The sequence below is a fragment of the Anticarsia gemmatalis genome, chromosome 9, assembly GCF_050436995.1.
Source record: "Anticarsia gemmatalis isolate Benzon Research Colony breed Stoneville strain chromosome 9, ilAntGemm2 primary, whole genome shotgun sequence".
NCBI classification, from domain to species: Eukaryota; Metazoa; Arthropoda; class Insecta; order Lepidoptera; family Erebidae; genus Anticarsia; species Anticarsia gemmatalis.
This window is the reverse complement of record NC_134753.1, coordinates 1,593,634-1,616,127: the sequence shown is the minus strand read 5'-3', so window position 1 is coordinate 1,616,127 and position 22,494 is coordinate 1,593,634. Positions and strand designations below refer to the sequence as shown.

At 37.7% G+C, this 22,494-nt stretch overlaps 2 protein-coding genes across 3 annotated transcripts in view; both read left to right on the top strand.

Moving 5' to 3' along the window:
• Nucleotides 1-6,760, top strand: part of CDase (neutral ceramidase) — a 40,395-nt gene extending 33,635 nt beyond the window's left edge. For both annotated transcript variants that reach the window (XM_076118443.1, XM_076118444.1), the window contains exons 7-14: nt 210-419; nt 839-958; nt 1,374-1,577; nt 1,973-2,191; nt 2,690-2,785; nt 3,181-3,348; nt 3,761-3,882; nt 4,464-6,760. In XM_076118443.1, coding sequence (XP_075974558.1) covers nt 210-419; nt 839-958; nt 1,374-1,577; nt 1,973-2,191; nt 2,690-2,785; nt 3,181-3,348; nt 3,761-3,882; nt 4,464-4,641 — 1,317 coding nt within the window. In that variant the 3' untranslated portion in view covers nt 4,642-6,760. The remainder of the gene's footprint in view (nt 1-209; nt 420-838; nt 959-1,373; nt 1,578-1,972; nt 2,192-2,689; nt 2,786-3,180; nt 3,349-3,760; nt 3,883-4,463) is intronic.
• A 2,525-nt stretch (nt 6,761-9,285) lies between these two features.
• Nucleotides 9,286-19,439, top strand: LOC142975405 (neutral ceramidase-like). The gene is made up of 15 exons (XM_076118220.1): nt 9,286-9,369; nt 11,622-11,851; nt 12,285-12,428; nt 12,863-13,039; nt 13,710-13,837; nt 14,226-14,424; nt 14,895-15,101; nt 15,558-15,677; nt 16,074-16,163; nt 16,792-16,905; nt 17,229-17,456; nt 17,763-17,858; nt 18,333-18,500; nt 18,876-18,988; nt 19,201-19,439. The coding sequence occupies exons 2-15, from the start codon at nt 11,627-11,629 to the stop codon at nt 19,412-19,414; spliced, it is 2,223 nt and encodes a 740-aa protein (XP_075974335.1). The 5' UTR covers nt 9,286-9,369; nt 11,622-11,626; the 3' UTR covers nt 19,415-19,439.
• The last annotated feature ends 3,055 nt before the right edge of the window (nt 19,440-22,494 follow it).

The window sequence follows — 22,494 nt, the reverse complement described above, 5'->3', positions numbered from 1 at the left end:
CGCGGGTCAGCTAGTAATATAATACATAATAATAGACTAAGGAACCTTAGAGCTGTCTCAACTTTGTCTAAAGATTTTATTACTTTAAGAGACAAACAAGTAGCTCCAACGAGGCTTGTTTGTTGGTCACTGGAACTGTCGACCGGAATGTAGCCAGAGTTGCTTGACCATTTATTTATTGTGTACTCAACCAATTTCAAAATTTCCAGGGCACTATCGTCTGTGCCTTCGCGTCCACGAACCTGGGCGACGTGTCCCCAAACACTCGGGGACCTCACTGTGAGTTCTCCGGGAAGGTCTGTGACCAGGAGAAGCTGCTGTGCAAGCGACCTAAGGAGAGGTGCTTCGCGTCAGGACCGGGGAGGGACATGTTTGATAGCACCAGGATTATTGCTACCAAGATGTTCCAGACTGCTATGGTATGTTTATTATGGAATTTAATACGGGAATTAGCCCAAACACGCATTTTTACGACAGCGCCGTAGATCGCACAAATAATTTTGTGGGAATCGAACCCGCGACCTTCCGACGCAGTGGCATCGGCGTGGCGACCCAAACCACTGCACCACGAATGCCGCAACATTGGCTGATAAAAAGTATTATGGTCATAATTCTATGTCGAGGTTTTGAGTTCTAACTTGAGATGAGCTTTTATATGAAAGCAAAAAAAAGATGTCTTGCATAATCGCAAGTTATGAAACTTGCCGTACTCTTTATTTATAGATCGAGAACCATGCTACTGGAAGTCCAATTAATATTACCTATTAATATTTAATTTTCTATTTGGTAAGTTATGTAAATATTTTATATACTATGTTGTCGTCCGTTATGTTTCCAGAAAGTTCTAAACGAGCCTGGAGAAGACCTCACTGGTCCTATCGGTATCGTGCACCAGTACGTCAAGATGCCTGACCAAGTAGTTTCACCCTACGATCCTGTAACTGAGACATTTAATGCCGTAAGTAATTATTCCACTGCTAGTAATCGGTCAAGATAGTTTTACTAGCAACTTTTGCGTTTGCATTGTGGGGAGTGACCACTCTCTCCCGCGCTCATAGCTATATGGGCGGAATAGATCAGTAAGTAAAGCAACACATAACGTAGGCATTCTATACATGTGACTTGTTAATTAATGGTGTATTGAGCATTTTCGAAGGGCACATTTAAAGACGGTCTCGATTGTTATAAATTACGAAAGCATTCAGCAATAAGGCTGTGAAGAACATTCACACAGGTTGACGACGAACTTTTGCGTGGTTTATGCTTGGAGAAACATTTTACTATATTTATAGATTATTATTAATTCATAACAGCGCGGAAAGTAACATAGGTCCTTACCTATCTAATTTATCATTTCAATATGTATTTTTCAGAGCGCCAAAGTCCGCGGTTGCCTGCCAGCCATGGGCTACAGTTTCGCAGCAGGCACGACGGACGGTCCCGGCGCCTTCGACTTCAAGCAAGGCACCACGACGTCCAACCCGCTGTGGAACGCCGTCAGGGACTTCATCGCAGAACCCACGCAAGATGATGTGGACTGTCAGGCGCCGAAGCCCATCCTACTGGCTACTGGAAGAGTAAGTATTAACTTAATATTCTGGTTTTGGCTTTGGTAGGTTTATTGGGGAATCTATTTACGTTTAATACTTATTACACCTGCATGACCAAATGGTGTGGTTTAATGTTAAAAGTACAAGAATCTCATTTAAACTTAATTTTTTAATGATATGATAGTCAATGTATTTTTTTAAATCCAAAAATAAGTCAGTCAAAGGTCTATGAAATTAGTTTCACTTTTAGTAGACCATGCCTGCTCCGATCACGGTGTCGAGGTTTCGATTCACCCTAAAAAATGTCATCCACAAGTAATCGCTTTGAATTTTATTTAAGCTTAGCTGTTTGTAAACTCCTTAATACACTAGATTCCCTAATTCCTTGTGCGAGAGTTCATGCTATTATTTTCCTCTTTTAGGCCAGGTTCCCTTACGAATGGCAGCCCAAGATCGTGTCGTGTTCAGTAGCTCGGCTTGGAGGTCTGTTCCTAGCGGCTGTTCCGGGCGAGTTCACCACCATGTCCGGGAGACGATTGAGGAACATTATCAGCAAGACTGCTCCAGAAGCCAAGAAAGTCGTCATCGCTGGACTGTCGAATATTTATTCTGATTATGTTGCTACTTTTGAAGAGTATCAAGTAAGGTTTCAATGTATAAGAGGTTAGGTTAGGTTAGTTAGTTATAAATATTTTGAAAATAAATGAGCAGTTAACTTAATGCACATAAATAAAAATCAATGATAGAAATGTATGTATGCGCATAACTTAAAAACACTGCAGCAAGTTGAATGATTTTGTATGTGTTTGTAATTGTCAAGACAAAGTTTGTATCGTTTCCACGTGATTCAAATACCCATGGTAATGGGATTAACGTACCATAACTATACCCGGACGAAGTCGGGCCGCGTCGCTAGTATTTAGTTACCCTGTTGGCTAATAAAACCTTCTGGTTCCGCAAATAATGAGAGGGTAGTCCCAAAAATGTATACCAATTTTGGCATTCATTTGTTTTTTAGAAACATTTTGCGTTCCTATATAAATGGTAATTGCGTGTCACTCAGTCGTTGCGTAGAAAATATCTGCTTGGAACTATTCTCTGTAATTAACTTACTTATAAATGATGTTGCTTGTCCACAGGCTCAAAGGTACGAAGCAGCATCAACGATCTACGGTCCGCATACACTTGAGATTTACTTGAACAAGTATGTGGAACTCACTAATGCCTTGGTTTCGGTAAGTACATCTGAAAATATCCCTGTTTACTGAAAAATAGCTGAAAGTTGGCCTGGATACAAGATTTTGGAATTAAATACAATATGGAGGAGATTGCAAGCCGGTTTACATACGTCTCTAACCAAATACTAAGAAGATTTTTTTTTCTTATCTTAATAAACCTACTATATTTTTAGAGTTCCGTGCCCAAAGAGTAAAACGGGACCCTATTACTTAGACCTCGCTGTCCGTCTGTCTGTCACCGGACTGTATCTTCTAAACTGTCATAGTAAGACAGTAGACATCGTTTAGCTAGTTATAACATTTCCAATTCAAAATGAAATAATCTAGCATCAAAATAGGCTGTAAGTTTCTCAAAAAAATGGTCTACTAACCGTTTTCAACTGTTTCCACAGAGTTGTGCAGTAGAATCAGGTCCAGAGCCACCAGATCTAAGTCACCAGCTGATTTCTCTGGTTCCGCCGGTGTTGTGGGACTCTGCGCACTGGGGTCACGAGTTCGGTGACTGTCTGCAGCAACCGCAGAAACATTACAGCTATGGAGATGTTGTTACTGCTAATTTTGTATGTATAACTTGATTTTACGTACAAAATACGAACTAAATGTTCAAAACATTTAATTCGTATTTACTTTAACTAAGAAGCAGATAGCATGGCCATCTGGTCGCCTTCGTTGGACCACAACAGATAGATGATATCAAGATGTTTTAAGGATAAAAGATAGGCCTTTATTCAGTAGTTGTAAAAATTATTATGATTTTGTTTTTTATTTATTTCCTATAGATGACAGCAATAAATATTATATAATATTTAAACCTGTACTTATGGAATGCAATATATTTTTTTCGGCACCGTATCCTGGACATGGTTGGTCAAACCGTAATTGAGAAAAAATGCTGTGACTGCCCATAATCTCTAGATATATTTTTTTCTTAACTGGTGAATTATACATGCAACATTCTTCTTTATGTGGCAGGTGTCTGGTCACCCTCGCAACAGCATCCGCCATAATCGCTGGTACGCGGTGGTGGAACGTCTGGAGTCTGAGGAAGATGACGCCTGGACCGTTGTAGCCACTGACGCTGATTGGGAGACCAAGTAAGTGATGAGATATACTTGTGGTACTTGGTAATAAGCCCAGCTTACTTGACGTGAACTGATCTTTGTGCAAAGAAAGCTGGTTTGGTTGTCCAGGGCACATAGGCGAGTAGCTACATCGAGAAAATTCTATCAGACTGGGCTGCGTTGTAACGTTTAATTGCATTCAAGATGTGTCAATCCTAAGAATTTAACTCGATACCTAGTTAAGAGCTTTTTAGTGTTAAATGTAAAGATTAGATCTTTATTCTAGTTAAATTTTATATCTCACCTGCTGTAGATTTTATTTGGGCTTTGTTAATAACCTTCTAAATAAAGTTGAACTGAGACTAAGAGGTTTCCTATCACATATACAAAGAGATTGTCTAATTTATAAAATTCTCGCGTCACAGTTTTCGTTACCGTACTCCTCCGAAACGGCTTGACCGATTCTCATGAAATTTTGTGAGTATATTGAGTAGGACTGAGAATCGGCCAACATCTATTTTTCATACACCTAAGTGACACATTTTTTTGTTATATTGCAAAACGACGTTTGCCGGGTCAGCTAGTTTTTTTATAAATATTTCTTTTTATTTTAGGTTCATCTGGATCCGCGATTCAAAAGTGATGGGCACGAGTCACGTGGAGATCGAGTGGGAGATCCCAGTAGGTACTCCTAAGGGCACGTACAGGATCCATCACTTTGGCAACTACAAGTACGTGCTGGGAGGCATCTATCCTTACCATGGGTTCACTGACAGCTTCCAAGTGTCGTAGGAGTTTGGACTTTAAGGCAAGGAAGTAAGGCTGGTTTTTGAAAAACTTGGATACGTCAGGATTTTGTTTTTCTTAGATCAGCAAAAGTGTGTGTGAATTTATGAACATTTCAGGATACCATAATATAGTTTTTTTGTACCAAAAGGTGGACTTTTTGCGAGATATAATTGTTTGGATTGGCTAAAGATGTTGTTTGATAATGTGTTTGTGCAGTGTATTTTGTGCAAAGACAATGATATTCAGTGAAGTTTTAGAGTTTCGGCTAGTGAATAGACTAAAGTTTTATAGATGATTTTGTGGACTTAACGATTTACGACAAGAAAAGTTTGTTTCTATTTGTAATATAAAAGGTATATGCAGCTGGGCTGTGCTAGCAATATTATTTTTATTGTTAATTATACATATATTTGGTGGCAAAGCTTTAGTATTATATTTATGTAAATAATTATAGATTTTAATATAAAGCCAGCATAGTTTTAAGTTTATATAATGCAATAATTTCTAAGTGATTATAGAGGTAAAGAAATTAATTCTTTTACATACAGGATTCAGGATTGAATCTTACAGGATTGGTTCTATCAAACTTTTAAATGTGTTTCAGTGCTGAAAATTTTAATAAAATTCTGCCATCTTCTGTAAAAGTGAAAATAATACTTTTGCACTTAGTATTAAGACTGCCATTCATATATTATTATATTCGGCCATATATTTATATTTTATTATTAATAATGTGCAATAAGCAGATAAATAAAAGGCACAAAATCCTCTGTCGGTAAGCAAAAAAATTTTACGGTGAAGGACGATTTTCTCGATGTTTTTTATGTGCAATATTTTGTAATTTTTGCTTTTATTTATAAAGTTATACTGTACGTATTTATAGTTCTGTATAACTAATTTGTATCAAGGTTTTTGAATACCAGTTCAGAATTTCAGTATGTTTACTACTAAATTAAGGGTCAATTCGCAACAAGACGAGACGTTGCGCGCACTTTTAGAGGCGATTCAAATGACTATTTTCTATACGAAAAGATACACATTGCGTCGTTCACAGAGTAACGCTGCAACGCAGGCGTATTCTGCAGACTCACAACGAACTTCTAATATTACATCTTTTCGTTTAGAAATAAAAGCTATAATTTGAATCACTCTTTAAAAGTGTGCGTTGCGTCCTGAGCTGACTCTAAACTCCCCTATTTTTTAATTCAGATCTCCTTACTGAAATGATTAAAGTAGGGGGACTTATTCAGTAAATACTGTAACCTATCTTAAATTACAAATACGTATTAAGTATAACCTTTGCCAATTTATTATTTTTAGGCTTAAGTAGTAACTATCTTTAAAACCAAAGTGAAATTATTAGAATTACTTATGTAGTTGTAATAAATATCCTATTTCGGAATATAGCTAGTCGTTTCTATGCTTATGACACGTTTATGCCAACGAACTACGTTCAAATGAAAGTAAAGCGAATTGCGATGTATCGGAACGCGTTTTGCTTTTTTTTTTCCTTTACTGTTCCACTGCAGGACAAGGGTCTCCTCTCAAACGAGGGGGAGGGATTACGCCTAGAGTCCACCACGCTGGCCAAGTGCGGGTTGGGAATTTTGCATGCCCTCAATGAAAGTATTAAGCAATTTTTTAGGGAAGCAAAGTTTCGTCGCGAAGTATTTCTTCACCGTTAAAGCAAGTGACAATTATTTCTAATACACACAGAATTTCGAAAGGTCAATGGTGTGTTCCTCGGGTTCGAACCTGCAACCACTTGCGTGGGAGGTGCCAACTTAAACTGCTTTAGATATATCGTTACGATTGCTGGGCAAAAACGTAAACTTTGGTGTAAAAGTGCCATTATAGTAAATAAGGTATACTTTTCTGTATACATAATAATGATTAATAACTACATTATTACAGTGTTAATAATCATACTTGCTTACATATTATTATAGAACAGTGTGCCTTGAAACGTGGGTCCTATTTGTATGTATTTTGCCATGTAACTTGGTTAATTCTTGATTGTAGTAAAAATATCTTTGTGGCTATATTTTGTAATATTAGTTAACTCCAGTAAGATATTTATATGGCAGTCATATAATGAAATTACAAAGAAATAAATGTATTAATATAAGTAGTTATTTTATTTAACTCCCAAACTACAGGTAATGACTGTCAAAGATCTTAGAAAATGATAGCTGGAACCCGCAATTTAACGTGCCTTTCGAAACACGGAGGAATTTAGTGTGTATTATATGGTCATCCATCAATAGCCTACCCTCAGCAAGCGTAGCTTAACCAGAGAGACCAAACCGCGCCACGAGCTTCGATAAAAATGAATTACCAACATGTATGTATGACATAACTTTTGTACAACTAAACTAAATTGGATAATTATTTTTTAATATGTTTGTAACTGTCGGGACAAGGTTTGTATGGGATCGATGGGATCAAAATTCCCACGGGAATGGAATCTGCAAGATAAATTTATACTATACCCGGACGTGTATAGTATAATACCCGGACGAAGTCGGGGAAGTCCACTAGTGTGTTATAAATAAAAACCTACACTGTCATCACCTGGGTGATATTTGTTAATCAATTAATCGTACATAATTAATCGAACAAGATAATTCTTTACTGTTGGTGAGATAGAACTGATAATGGTGGCGTTTTTATATCGAATCTGGATTAATTGCCGAGGTTGTGGCTTAAGAGAATAGGTTAAATAGTTTTATATCTAATAGGTTACAAAAAACGTCCTTAGTGCCTTCACGCATTAAGTGAAACCGTAAACTAGCTTATTTTGGCAACCGCGGATTGCGTCCTTGTCGCTTTTTGGAAGCTAGATACAGCGACTAGCATCGCACACTTGAAAAAGTCATGAAAACGCGCGCGGCTCAAAGCAGGTGGTCGCTGAAACTCGATGCACACGCTAAAACGCGCGCCTCTGCCGCCGCGATTAAACTGAACGGGCGGTCGTTAAAACGCGATGCAACCGCGCGGCGGTCGCGAAATCGCCGGTCATCGATGCTAAAAGAGACCAGTTTTGCAGCCTCCCTTAGGGATCCAGATCGTGCGGCTAACTAATTCCTTCACGATATTATAGAGGCGCGCGCATTACGGCCAGCCGTTGGCTTCCACGTATTGGCCGCACTACGAGCAACATGAACATCGTGATTAAACTTGCTGCCAACGAAATGCACGTTTGTATGAAATACGTTCAGTGCACGCGGACTTGTCGCTGTGGCCAGCGGCCTAATGCGCGGGGACACTTATCGTTACGATACACTTATTACTATGTCTTCTTTGCGTCTTGACTGACTAGACTACTTAGTAAGAAATAAAGGCCCAAACCGACAAACTGCACATGCTACTAGAGACTGGAGGACGTGACTTAAATTTTTCTCCATGCAGGGTTCTCCATCTAGGGTTCAATTTCCGAGTCAGGCATAAAGTGCTAAGTGCTGGTCTTTTTAATAAATATTAAAATATTCATCTAAAGATACTCGGAGTTTAGTAACATGCCCGGTTAATGGTTGTATTTACATATATGACTGACATTGTTAATGGCGAAACCTATAAGTATGTATGTATTAATTAGCGAAAGTTATGATACATAATGAACATCTTTTATGTGTTTAGGTAAGTATTTAAGAAAGTAAAGGATTAGCAACGAATTCTCAGCGATACTTCATCATGTAATCTTCTATTATCTTGTACAGATTACCGCTTTATCAGATAACAGCAGTTTATCTAAAACTTTGTTAATTATATTCTTAATTAAAACTTATAAACTAATGTTTATTCTCATGTGCACGTGCTGTATTTATGAATAATTAGTTCGAGGGGGTTTGATTCCCAAGAAGAAACCTGTATAAATAGTTATCTATACAGGTATCTTGATCGAATTGTATATTATATCATCTGAATCTTTGACTGCCTCCGTGGCGCAGTGTTTTAGGTCACCACGCGGCAAGCGTTGCGTCAGGAGGTCGTGGGTTCGATTCCCACACGGGACAATTATTTCTGCGATACACAAATAACTGTTTCGGGTCTGGTTGTACTTTGTGTCCGTTGCTTGGTTGTTTGTAAAAGTCCCCGCGACACAAGATCAATTCTTAGTGCGGGAGTTGTCTTTTCTAGAGAAATCTTGCTTTTTGGCTAAATTAAGACTGTGATGATCTATCCGACCGATTCCAGTATGGCGATCAGTTTGATAGTTTATATGACTGGATAACTGTAGCCGTGGTATTCACAAATTCTGTAAATTTGTCTGAAATAAATAATAATTATTATATTATTAATTATTAAATGGACGTTACCGGTGATAATTAGGCACTAAAGTAGGATAAATACACGAAAGTATAATAGTTTTGTTGCGAACGACAACCACAAAGAGCGAAAATTTACCAAAACATTAATAAAAACATTAACAACTTTCTCACGTTTTTATTTTTGCGTTTGTTTTTCCTTGACCATCCAAAATGACTATGATTTTTGCCTTAATCCTTCAGATCACCTCGCCAAAATGTAAAATTATCGACAAATTGAAATATTTTCGATAATATTATTGAACTGATAATGGTTTTATCGGATTAAAGTGATCGATTAATTAACATTGAATTATATTTTTCTTCTTTAGTACTTAGAGTTCGCATGGAATGGTGTGTGTTACTGAAAATTGTTCTAACTAGAAATATTATTTATATAGTGATTGCTTTCAGGATCGGCTGTGTAAGTATTTTAACTTCTAATTTCTGTTTATTCAGAACCAATAATGTAAGAAAAATTAAGTTCTATCAGTATATGTATTTATTTTCTTGTTTGTCTCGTTGGTTTAGTTGCCATACGATTAGAGATTGGGCTGGGTTTGACTCCCGGATCATTGAAACTGTGGCGTTTTGTACAGTATGGAATTGTTACAAACTTGGAGTTTAACAGTATTCAGCTTTACAGTTGGAAAGCAAATAATATAGGTATATATTAGCTTTGCCTTTGTTCCAAACTGTGTTGGAGTCGGCTTCCAGTCTCACCGGATACAGCTGGGTACCAGTGTTTTACATGGAGCGACTGCCTATCTGACCTCCACAACCCAGTTACCTGGGATATAACCCAATACCCTTCGGTAAGACTGGTTGTCAGACTTTCAAGCTTCTGACTACTGTTAACGACTGTCAAAGATCATCGAAAATGACAGCCGGGACCCACAATTTAACGTGCCTTCCGAAACACGGAGGAACTCGATATGTATAAGATGGTCACCCATCCACAGATCAACCTCGGTAAGCGTAGCTTAACCTTAGAGATCGATCGGCGTGGCTGTAGTTAACTAAGCCACGAGCTCCTCGGGAAAGCAAATAATATAATAAAGAAATATTATTGAAGTACTTTCTGGATACAAAGATTTCTATTCCTTAATGAATCAAGTTAGTTAATTTATTTTTTCTCAGACAAAATGTTGTTTCTGAAAGGGCTAATCCCTGCCTGATTAGGATACCCTTTCAGCGATCTATCATGCTCTTTAAGGGACTAACTAGTTTTTCTGACCATTTTCTAGCTGATATTTAATAGATATTAGTAAATAGATGACTAATGTACCGTAATAAAAATCGTTAGATTAGCTACCTAAGATTTATATGAATCTAGTTTTACGTCTTCCAAGATTAGATTATAAGCCACTGTCCTAATCTTTGGATTAGAATTCTAATAATACTTACTATTCAGTAGGTTTCTGCTATTAGGAGCACACGAATACCTATATCTTTATAGCATCTACAGGCCCATGGTCTAGGAAGTATGGTAAATGCAATTTTTTTCCAAGTATGGTTAATGCGAATAGTTAGGTAACTAAAACTTAGGATATCTAAGTTGGCCAATAGGGTAGTTGACTACCAGTCAAATCTATATAAAACTATTCTGAAAATACTGAGCGTAGAAAGATGGCATTTGAGCACGAAGATAATTTCTGAAAATTCAACCCCGTAGGAGCTGAAAAGCCACGGATAGAAAGTTATTTGTAAAAAAAAAATGTACTCGTAAAGGGTTCATCTAAAATTCTGATGCTTCGTCAATTTTTCACGTAAATAACATTAAAATTATAACGGTAACGGAAGAGTTTTACATAATATATGTATATTGATAGATTTCTAGAAAACTTTCTACACACTATGTCAAACACAAGAATGGAACATATTTCAATCACTGCCAAACTTGTTTATTGATCGATGAATCTTGATAACAACTTATTTGCTTTCACCTGATTAGAAGATAACAATACTACGGGATATTAGGACCTCACATGGATAATATGTATTAGTTTAGATAACCCAGAGGTAATGCTTGCTAGTTTAAAAGTTGCTGTTAAATTGTGATGTTGATCGTAATCTGACAATTAAGTAACAAGTAAGTTAATTAAAGGCTAGTTTTAAAGTTTATAAATAACTGTCAGATAATTATATCTGCAGGATATAGTGCCAACAAATGAATGAAAACATTGTGGTAAACTATCTGACAGATATTTTTGAGGGGGTGAAACCGGTCCTCAGTTACATAATACAGTTTTTCCGGAGTTCTTCGTCCTACCATAAAATGTAGATATGTTTTGCTTTTCGTTCGTACTTTTGCTGGTGACCAACTAAGGCAATGCTGTACCAAAATTCTGAAATACACATAAATAAGTATACACATTACAGTGTCACATTTTTAATGGTAATTTTTGTTATGAAAACATCAATTAAATTATTTTTAAAAACCGAAACCAGTGCGTGTTCAAACACTGGTTTAAAATAAATATAATCTAAATCACACTGGCCGATTTGTTTGACTTTAAATAAATCATACGCTAGGTTAGAATTTAAGAGTACAATTCGACATAAGCTTAAATTAAACACGATCGGAATCGAATACTAGTTTCGGTAGTAAGCCAGCAGGTCTTTACTCGGATTGCACGTAGTCTTCTCAAAAGTAATTAATCACTTTACTTGCAGATAAAATGGCGATCACTCTCGTAGGTAAAATAGTGATCACGGTGCTGACGCTGGCCGTGGCAGCAGGACTGACCACCGTCATCGTGTTTGTGGTCAACGACGCGAACGAACATGATAGTCCTCCAGACGACTCCGGCTCTAGTACCACTGCTGGCCCTATTCTCAATCCAGGGTATCAGGTCGGAGTTGGTATCGCTGATATCACGGGGCCGTGTGTGGAGATTGCTTTTGTAAGTAGACTTTTATGCTGTTCTGGTTCAATTCAACGTGTGTGTCAGATATTATTAATATAGGTACTAAACATTGATATTTGATAGCACTTTCAGTATTGCGCGTAGTATTCATATTATGTCACAAAGGACTCATTAAAAAAAAGTGTATCTAAATTTGGAATAGCAGTCCAATTCTCTTCTTTGGACATCATCATGCTTCTATTTTACGCTAAAATTACCATTTACACACATGATACTGTGTGTAAATAGTTTTTTTTACCATTACTCATTCAGCATTGTTTTTTACTACTTACTGCGACTAGTGTTCCAGTTTAATTGATTTCGTTTTATTTATTTTAAATTGAAAGCAACCACAGGTTCAACAATCGTCTGCTATTTTCAAAAATATTAACCTAAATTCCAATAATTATTCCTTCTTTTTTGTTTTCAGATGGGTTACGCAGAAGTAAGTCAGACTGGCACGGGTATCCACACGCGTCAGTTCGCGCGCTCCTTCATTTTCGTGCAGGGAGACACCAGGGTCGTGCTTGTTACTGCAGACTTGCAGTCTGTCGGCATCGCTGTCAGGCGAGAGGTGAGTTGGAACTGCTTCGGGAGCAGAAGATAGGGGAAGCCTTAGCAGCAGGCCTTGAGCGCAATTATATTTCTATGTATTTGACTTAAACTTGTTTAAAAAGGGGAGTGGCTTCTTCCTTAAAGGCATTTAACAATGTTTTTCTATAATAAGATTAAGAATATGATAAATATTGCTACATACTCACACATTTATTTATTTGGAAGTCTTAATATTTTAATATTAGAGCAATTCAACAAATTTTCAAACTCAATAAGAGTTAAACTTAAAATCTTATTTATAAAATTTCCATGTCACAATGTTAGTTACCGTACTCCTCCGAAACAGCTTGACCGGTTCTAATGAAATTTTGTGAGCATATTGAATAGATCTATCTTACACTACAGTAGCTGCCTTATATTGACCAGTTGTTATTTTCGTTTTTTCTTTCGTAGGTGGTAAAGAATCTTCAACTAAAATACGGTCAGATGTACAACCTACGCAACGTGATCATCACTGGCACGCACACACACAGCACTCCTGGTGGATACCTGGTGGACTTCCTCTTGGATGTCAGCATACTTGGCTTCTCCAGCGAGAGCTTTAATGCCTACGTCCAGGGTATAACCAGGGTGAGTTTGTCATTAATAATCTACACTAATATTATAAAACTGAAGAGTTTTGTTTGTTTGTTTGTTTGAACGCGCTAATCTCAGGAACTACTGGTCCGATTTGAAAATTTTTTTCAGTGTTAGATAGTTCATTTATCGAGGAAGGCTATATGCTATATATCATCACACTACGACCAAAAGGTGTAAAGTAAAAAATGTTGCAAAAACGGGGAAAAAATTATCTAATGTGACGCAAGCGAAGTTGCGCGGGTCAGCTAGTAAAGAAAGAGAGGAAGACGTGGCTTTTTTTTCCTTTTGTTTTGTATATGACATCGTGATGCAACCTTGCATGCCTGAAAGTTTTTTAGAACAGTTTTTAAAGGTATACAAAGTCCCCAACCCGCAATTGGCCAGCGTAGTGCACTCAAGGCCTAAGCCCTCCCTCATTACGGATGGAGAACCTTGCCTAGGAGTGGGCCATTAATGGGTTTAAATTTATTTTAGTGTATGACTAGTTAGTACCAGATTGTCAAAGGGACGGCAAATAATTTCGTTTTATAGATTAAAGGTATGATATATCACTAATGGTGTAATGACCATGTGGTCTGTGACTTTGCCATGGGAACCAACTCCATATTTTCTACATTTTTTTTTTCAAGACCTATCTGATTTGTCTTGTTATTTCTTGCAGAGTATAGAACGCGCTCACGAAAACATCGTACCCGCCCGCTTGTTCTACGGTCAGACGAAGGTCACAAACGCGCACATGAATAGATCTCCATACTCTTATGAGTACAACCCTCAGACTGAGAGAGATCGGTAAGTTAAAAAAATTAAAACATCATTTGTTAAGATTAGCTACAGAATTCAACGAAAGTCGTGATAATATATCAATATTGTTCCTTCGAGGCACTTTTATCAACTTGATTAATGTAGAATTTTGAGGAAATGCTAAGTCCCAACCTGGACTTAGCCAGCGTTGTGTACTCGAGGGTCTTGAGGCCTAATCCCTCCCTAGTTTAAACTAGACCCCTGCCAAGGAATGGGTCAATCATGGGTCAAAAAAAACATTATATTCGCTCGTAGTTATGAAAGTATCTGATTCTTACATTTATACTAAGATACCTATATGCATCCACTAAACAATCTACTGTCTTCGCATTTCCAAAAACACCAATAATAAAGCCTTACGGTCTTCTCACTCCAGTTACGACGCCAACACTGATGACATGCTGACTCAAGTGCGTATAGTGAAGGAAGACGGCAGTCTCCACGGCGTCATGTCATGGTACGCCATACACACTACCACCATGAACATGACGAATCAGCTCGTGTCATCTGACAACCTTGGATACGCCGCGATAAGGATGGAACAGGAGCTTAACCCTGGAACTTTGGCTGGGAAGGTAAGGTTGCTTTTTGAAAACTTGAGTTGTGGAATATTCCGTAAAAACTTAACGTAGCTCGATTCTCTACCATTAACGACTACTGACAACCAGCTAGCTATCGAGAAATGTTGGTCAGCGCCTCTAACGGGCGTCGTAGGAACTACATATTTTGACAGTACATTTAAAATGTCAATTTTTGGAAACTCGGCAGTACCGACTGTAGATATATCGCGCTACTGAGCGTTTACAGGTTAATAGATAGTTACTTTAGTTTGGTCTGAAATAATAATATGTAAAAAACTGTAAAATTTAAAATTCCATATATTTTAAGTGGTTTATAACAGTAAAATAATCATTAAAAACAAAAGTCTATAAAACATATAACCTCCTCCTTTACATTCGAATAAAAATAACTTGCACTCACACACAAAATAACACGCAATTTTAAAATAAAAAATTGTAAAAACGTATTTTTGAAATATTTGCAGCCTAAGATCGTAGCAGGATTCTTCTCCTCCAACCTGGGTGACGTGTCTCCGAACACTCGTGGAGCTCGCTGCGAGTTTAGTGGCAGAGAATGTGACAATCACTTCAAGTTGTGCGGCTTCCAAGAGCGGTGCTTCTCCCAGGGTCCTGGTGAAGACATGTTTGAGAGCGTCAAGATCATTGGCAACATGGTGTTCGAGGGAGCTTGGGTAAGACATTAAGATAAATACTAATTTATGTTAAAAGCCTGCCTACGATCAACATACATCTCAAAGGTGACTGACTGAAGTAGTGATCTATCAACGCACAGCATAAATTACTGGACGGATCTGACTGAAATTTGGCATGCAGCAAGATGTGATGACGCAGGTATCCGCTATTGCTCTATATGAGACGATAGACTTGACAGCAAACCTTTCTGTTGTTTTGTCAGTTTTTCTAATGAAAGAAGACACGTAATGAAAAGATTAGACTTTTCACAAACTGGTGGTCCTTATTGATTCAGCTATTTACTATGACTATCGTAACTATCAACAGTATTACTCCACGATTGTGACCTTTATAGCAGGAAAACCAGTTGGTTTCAAAGAAGCTCTAGTACCTCTTCAAAAATTCAGTCTCACATACATGGAAAACTTTAAAAATCATTGTTTTGTAATTCCCAGCAAGTGCTAAACTCCCCGGGCGAGGAGCTGACAGGTCGGTTGGCAGTGCTCCATGAGTTCGTCAACATGCCTGAAGAAGAAGTCTCCAAGTACGACCCGGTCACAAGGACATTTAATGATGTAAGTCATTTAATTGACTCATGCCCGGTTTCTGAGGCATATTAAGCGGTAGTTTATCTATTCAAATAGTCCTGTTGTCAGCTGAAACGCGAATAGATTAAACTACCGCTAAATGCACTTCAGAAACTGGCGGTCAGTCAGTAGTCTTATAGAGGATTTATGCGAGTGAATTCTTCTACTTCTACTTATCGCTGAATAATTACGCAAACGTAGACTTTAGGGAATTTCCTTAAATTTCATATTTCTAACTACATAAGTTGATGCGTATAATTTCGCTACTCAAAGCTATCCATAAAAATATGTATATTGTAAGTGTTTCCTACACTCTATGTTATCGGTATATTGTCCCGAACCTTTGTGGTAGATATTTTTTTGTAACTTTCTATTATTTTTCAGACTGAACAAGTTCACGGCTGTGTCGCGTCAATGGGCTACAGTTTTGCATCTGGAACTATCGATGGCGCTAACACATTGAATATTACTCAGGTATACACACATGATTGTAGCTAAATATTAATATTATGTCGGGGAAAAAGTCATTTAGCATTAAAGTATGTATGAACTTGTAATAAAATCTTTTCTCTACACGAAAAAGCTCGATATTTGGGTACCTCACGAGCTCACTGAAAGAAACCTAATGAACCGTGTACTCATTTGTGATTCTTGAAGCCAAAGAGATTTTATCACAAGTTCATACATACTATAATGCGAAAAGACTTTTTGCCCGACCTAATAATAATAAAAAAATGATGTATATTTCCAGTTGTCCTCTCTAGCACTCTCCGGGTAACTGGGAATTTTCTTCACAATTGTCACCCGGGTGACTAATTTTCTTAGTTGTCCTCTTTCCAATTCGTGCCAAAGGGGACACAAATGAAAATGTAGTCACATTATGTTGTAACAGTTTGAGTAGTTTCTTACCGCCTTGAATGCATAGTGGTATTTGAGCTAGGCGGCCGGCTTTTATCTACTAAGGTAACAGTCGTTAAGCCATGTCAAAGGCCATGGGGCGGCTTGAACAATTTTGACACTAGGTAGTAGGTTGACCACTAACCATACGATAAGAAGAAGAAGATTTTTTTTATCACGATGCTCATATGTCTTCTCCCCTCAGGGTACTATCGAAGGCAACCCACTGTTGGACATGGTGAGTGGAGTAATAGCAGGGCCAACAGATGAAGACATCGATTGCCATGCGCCTAAACCTATCCTACTGGCTACCGGACGGGTAAGTTGCAATTGACTTGTACATTTAATGTGTTATGTTCTTAACGATTCTATGAAAGAAATAAACAATAAACTAATTAATGGATATAATAAAAATCAATAAAGTTTGTCTTTCTTGATGCTCACACAATCTACGTTGCATACTGATTAATTTTGCAATTCTGATTTTACTTTACAGACTGTTTGTAACCCCGTGGTACAAGATAAATTCATAATAAACATTTTTTTGTTTACACGATTTAAACTTTACAAACAAAAGTAGAATAGTACATAATTTTACTAAAGTAAAAATAAACACTTTTGATTTTAATATTACCTCCTCAGGCAAACTTCCCTCTCCCGTGGCACCCCAGCATAGTGTCAGTATCCCTCATCTGGCTCGGAGACCTGGTGATCCTGGGCGTGCCAGGAGAAGCCACCACCATGGCCGGCCGCCGCATGAAGGATGTGGTCGGTAGTGTGATGGAGCGCAACGGGTTCGAACCCAGGGTCGTGGTCTCGGGTCTCACTAATGAATACATACATTATGTGTCTACTTATGAAGAGTATCAGGTAAGAAATAACTTCAATATTTATATTCAACTAGATAAGTCCCTTCTATGTAGATTATATTAAATGGTCTCTAGAGGGGTATTTATCAATTTGTTACTTGCATTCAAACTGTCATATATTCCGAAAGAAAACTATTTGTCTTCTAGAGAACTTTGTAGAACTTTGTAGAACTCTGTAGACTATAATATGCTTAAAACCCGTCTTTACTGCTTATCTAATAATCTCCAGATTTAGAATTGTATTTAACACTTATCACGAGACGAGACGCTACGAGAATAAACAAGGAAAATGCTATCATCTCCACAGGTGCAAAGATATGAAGCGGCGTCAACGATCTACGGTCCTCACACACTCGACATCCTACTAAACAAGTTCAACAATTTCACCAACACTGTCATTGAGGTTTGTACCGAGAATATTCTATTAAATACAAATAATATTTTAATATAATAATTATTATTCTTTATAAGCAGTGATAGCCGAGTGGTATAAGTTAGTACCTCTAATGCAAGTGGCTGCAGGTTCGAACCCGCAACCAGTACAACTAAAAAAGGGTCGTGATAGCCGCAGCTGAGTGGTATCAGTGATCACCGCCCACGCAAGTGCTCGATGATTTGATCTCGCGGCGGCGGACAAAGACTTAGACTTCGAAATTATGTGTGTATTAGAAATAATTATCACTTGTTTCAACGCTGAAGGAAAACATCGTGATGCAAACTTGCAAACCTAAGAGTTCTTTAGAACGGTTCTTGAAGGTATGCAAAGTCCCCAACCCGCAATTGGCCAGCGTGGTGGACTCAAGGACTTTTGTGTCAAAAACTTAATGAGGAAGGATGCTTGGCCAAGATTAATGACCCAATTGTATTTTTGTCATAGGGAGGCACTGTCCCCGAGGGTCCAGAGCCAGCTGATAACCGAGGTCGTACCCTCTCTCTCATCCTGCCTGTGGTGATGGATGTGTCGCAGCTTGGACGCGAGTTCGGTCAGACGATACGACAGCCTGTCGCTAATGTTACCAGGGGAGAGACTGTGTTCGCTACTTTTGTAAGTATAAGAGATACCAGTCAGGCTTGCCACACATATTTATATACAAAATTTTTCGATCATCAAAACCGACTTGACTCACTTGTTAGGCTTGTGCTGATCGGGTTCATCTGTCTACACATATTCGCGTTTGCCGCCCGCCTAGGCCGATTAATGCCGAACCGATGTAGGCAGATTCGTATGCAATACACCCACGTTTCGCCACAATACGTGCTCTATACCTTACATAATTTTTTGCTTTGCTTGCATTTTTTTAATGCCTTAGTGGCCATTATAGTGTCAAAGTTGTTGAAGGCATCCCAACAGCAATAAGTATTTTAGCAAACTAAACTACCAAGGTTTTAACAGTCAATAATTTCATTGCTCTATGTTTAGATGGCAGCAAATCCTCGCAATGATCTGAAACAAGAGGCGAGTCACGCTGTGATCGAGCGCCTCGACGGGGACCAGTGGGTGGTAGTCGCCAACGACGCAGACCTGAATACTAGGTGAGGAAATCATTACTTCGTAAATCGATTCTCACACGGAACAATTACTTGTGCGATCCACAAATAATTGTTTCTGGTCTGGTTGTACTTTGTGCCCGTTGTTTGAATGTTTGTAAAAGTCCTCGCGACACAAAAGCAAGTCTAAATGCGGGAGTTGTCTTTTTAATAAAATAAAAATCACGATGTTTATTGATATAAATTTTAATTTTCAGATTTATTTGGGAGCGTCTTTCAACGATAACCGGGACCAGTAGAGCCCGTTTCGAGTGGACGGTTCCTCTCGATGCGGTGTCAGGAGTACCCCACAGAATCAAGTATTATGGAACAGCTCGGGGTCTTCTGGGCAGAATGACAGAGTTCACGGGAGAGAGTAATAGTTTTACCATAGTCGATGTACAGGATGATGACGAGACTAATACTATGTAGATTTATGAATATATTTAATGTTATTTATTGTTTAATTGTGTTTTATTATAATTAACTAGCTGACCCGCGCAACTTCGCTTGTGTCACTTAAGAGAGAATGGGTCATGATTTTCCCCGTTTTTCGAACATTTTTTACTGGTACTCCGCTCCTATTGGTCGTAGCGTGATGATATATAGCCTATAGCCTTCCTCGATAAATGGGCTATCTAACACTGAAAGAATTTTTCAAATCAGACCAGTAGTTCCTAAGATTAGTGCGTTCAAACAAACAAACAAACAAACTCTTCAGCTTTATAATATTAGTATAAATGTAAGTATGAGTCATTATACTCCTTTGTCGACTGTTTAACCGTATGCATACGCATAGCCGGGTCCTGAGTGAGCGAGCAGCCTCGCGAGGCTATATCTGGGTCTCTTTTCTTCGCGATCGAAATGAGCGGAACCGAGATATTGTCTCGCGAGGGTGCTTGGTCAGTCAGGACCCGGCTTATTACGACATTATAGGTTTGATTCCTCAGCCATAAAAGTATTCTTCTACGGGTCGCAGAATAGTATTCAGTCACTCGAAATATTTATTAACTAACGAAAAAATGTTTTAAATACCAGCAAAAACATAAAATTCAATAACAAAGAAGGCAGTTATAAAAGAAGGCCAAAGTAATGAACTAATTAAATATTCTTTGTTACTTTATGCTGTCACGGCTTTCAGTTTTAAACGTTTTTCTCACATAAAAATTTACATGATAAAGAAACATGGGGTTTACATCTAACTACTTAAAGTATGTTCTCTTGGGTTGTCCACACTACTGATACAGTCAAACACAGTCTTTAATTGGTAAATTATAACATTGCTAGTCACTTATATATATGCTTATGCTTACTAGCAAGAATACTAATGGCTAATGAATGACGTTAATAGATTAATGGCCATGCCATCAGTTGATCAATTCATCTAATCAGCATAACATCTCGTAACGCTGCAAAACGATGTTTTCCTCATAGGACATTTGTAATCCATGCTCTGTACACAACTTCCTAACGTGATTTCATGCAGACATATTTGAATATATTTAGTCAAAAAGATGACGTAACTTGAAGGTGGGTCTATGCAAGAGAAGCCGAGCACGAGCAGAGCATAAGCCGACCAAAAATTGGTGTAGTATGGACTGACATAAGTCTTGAATAAGCACGCTTTTAGAAGAAACATCTGCTCGCGTCGTAATCCGTTTGTGATCGCCTACAATAACGTAGACCCGTCTTAAGATTTTATGTAGTCGACAGATAAATAAATGAGATGTTCATATCTAGGCATAAGAATTTAAAAGAACAGTCGTGATTTTCTGCTCGTTTAACTACGTGTTAAGTGCTAATTGATGTTAAAGTTTTCTTAAAATTGTCACATAACCTATTTTGAACTATATCGCTAGGAGTATAGGGTTTAATATTACTTGCTACTGTCAGTGCTTATTGCTTTCTGGTTTTGTACAGTTAATTATAGTAACAAACACCTTTTCTTTGCATCACAATGACCAACGACTACTAGTTTCCTTTTATACGAGGCCAGTAGTCTTGTGTTTAAGTTGTAATATATTTTGCATCAGGTAATAGAAATCGATGATTTTCCTAGAACTCACATTGATAGGTAAACTCATTACTTTGGCGAATCTGAAAATAAAAATATAAGGAAATTTTTATAGTAAGCTAGGTTGTGAAGGTCCGACCGGCAGTTGCTCCATGTATAATACTGGTATCCAGCTGCATCCGATGAGACTGGAAGCAGACTCCAACATAGTTAGAAAAAGCCTAGGCTGATGAATTATCTTACAATTATCTTACAATTCTTACGTCCTCCACAATCCCCGTACGTAGATTTAAAGTTTCATGACGCAGTCACTAGCAAATACAGAATATAGTTCTACTATAAATATCTTGAATTCATTTAGTATGAAAAATACACAAATATTCGCGTTATTAAAAACGATAATAGATTAGTTACTAAAGTATATTTCATGCTACAAAGGTCAAGTAACGCCATCTATATTTACAGCTTCGTAAACTACTACAATATTGCGGAGTCCGAATAAGAATGGTTGATAAGTAAGAAAAACATTTGTTATCCAGTATTATTGTGTTTGCGTATTAACTGCTTTAGATAATGTTTACTACTTACAAGACAAGATAAAGACTGTTTTTGTTCATGATGATATGAATAAGTTGAAGGAATTATAAGTGATATCTACCTAAAACATGCATAACTCATACTTGTATTTCAAAGCATTTTGGGCAGCAATTTATAGTTTTATACCAAAATAATTGGTTAAAGACCTAAAAATGATTATCAGCTAATTCAGGTCTGCCTGCAATCTATATATGTACATATGTATATTAAAATGAAATGAATGAATCACCGAAATGTAGGTATGTAGGTAAGCGCAAAACTTTTGAACTACTAAACTTAATTGGTTATTTCTTTTTTAATACATCAACTGCCGGGGCAAGGTTTGTATGGGATCAAGATCCTTTTAATCCTATGGGAATGGAATCAATGGGATAAAATTGTACTATACTCGGCCGAAGTCGGGCCAGTCCGTTAGTTATAGATATAAGTATATATGATAGCCTATAGCTTAGACATGGCTTATGTTCTGCGTGTTACGGGTTCGATTCCAATACCGAAAAATAGATCAAAATGCATTCGCGCTGCGACACATCAATGTACACCATATTTGAGCAAATAAATGTTTTTTTTATTTGATTTTGACAATTTGACAAAGATTTTGATATAGTTTTAATATTCTTCTGAAATTATGTAGTTTGATGCAGAAGTAGGCACACTTACCACATAAACCATACAATGGACTGTGTTTGTGCCTAACCCCGGTACCGAACCTATTGACTTCAAGAACCTTGGTTCAATCCACCTCCTGGTCCATCGAAGCTAACAAAGTCTACAAAATATAACTTAAGATATTTTAAAGCATAGCTTGTTTACTACTCAACAACCCTATCAAATGAAACCACTCAACCAATAAGAACACAGCAAAACACGTCTGAAGTCAGTCTCAGAACAGATGACCATT

Bases quoted from the DNA above. Each gene is read 5' to 3' on its own strand.
- LOC142975405 (XM_076118220.1), top strand. From the start codon at position 11,627: ATGGCGATCACTCTCGTAGGTAAAATAGTGATCACGGTGCTGACGCTG. The intron at 13,838-14,225 runs GTAAGTTAAAAA...TTCTCACTCCAG, and splicing joins CCTCAGACTGAGAGAGATCG to TTACGACGCCAACACTGATG. The intron at 16,164-16,791 runs GTATACACACAT...TTCTCCCCTCAG, and splicing joins ACACATTGAATATTACTCAG to GGTACTATCGAAGGCAACCC.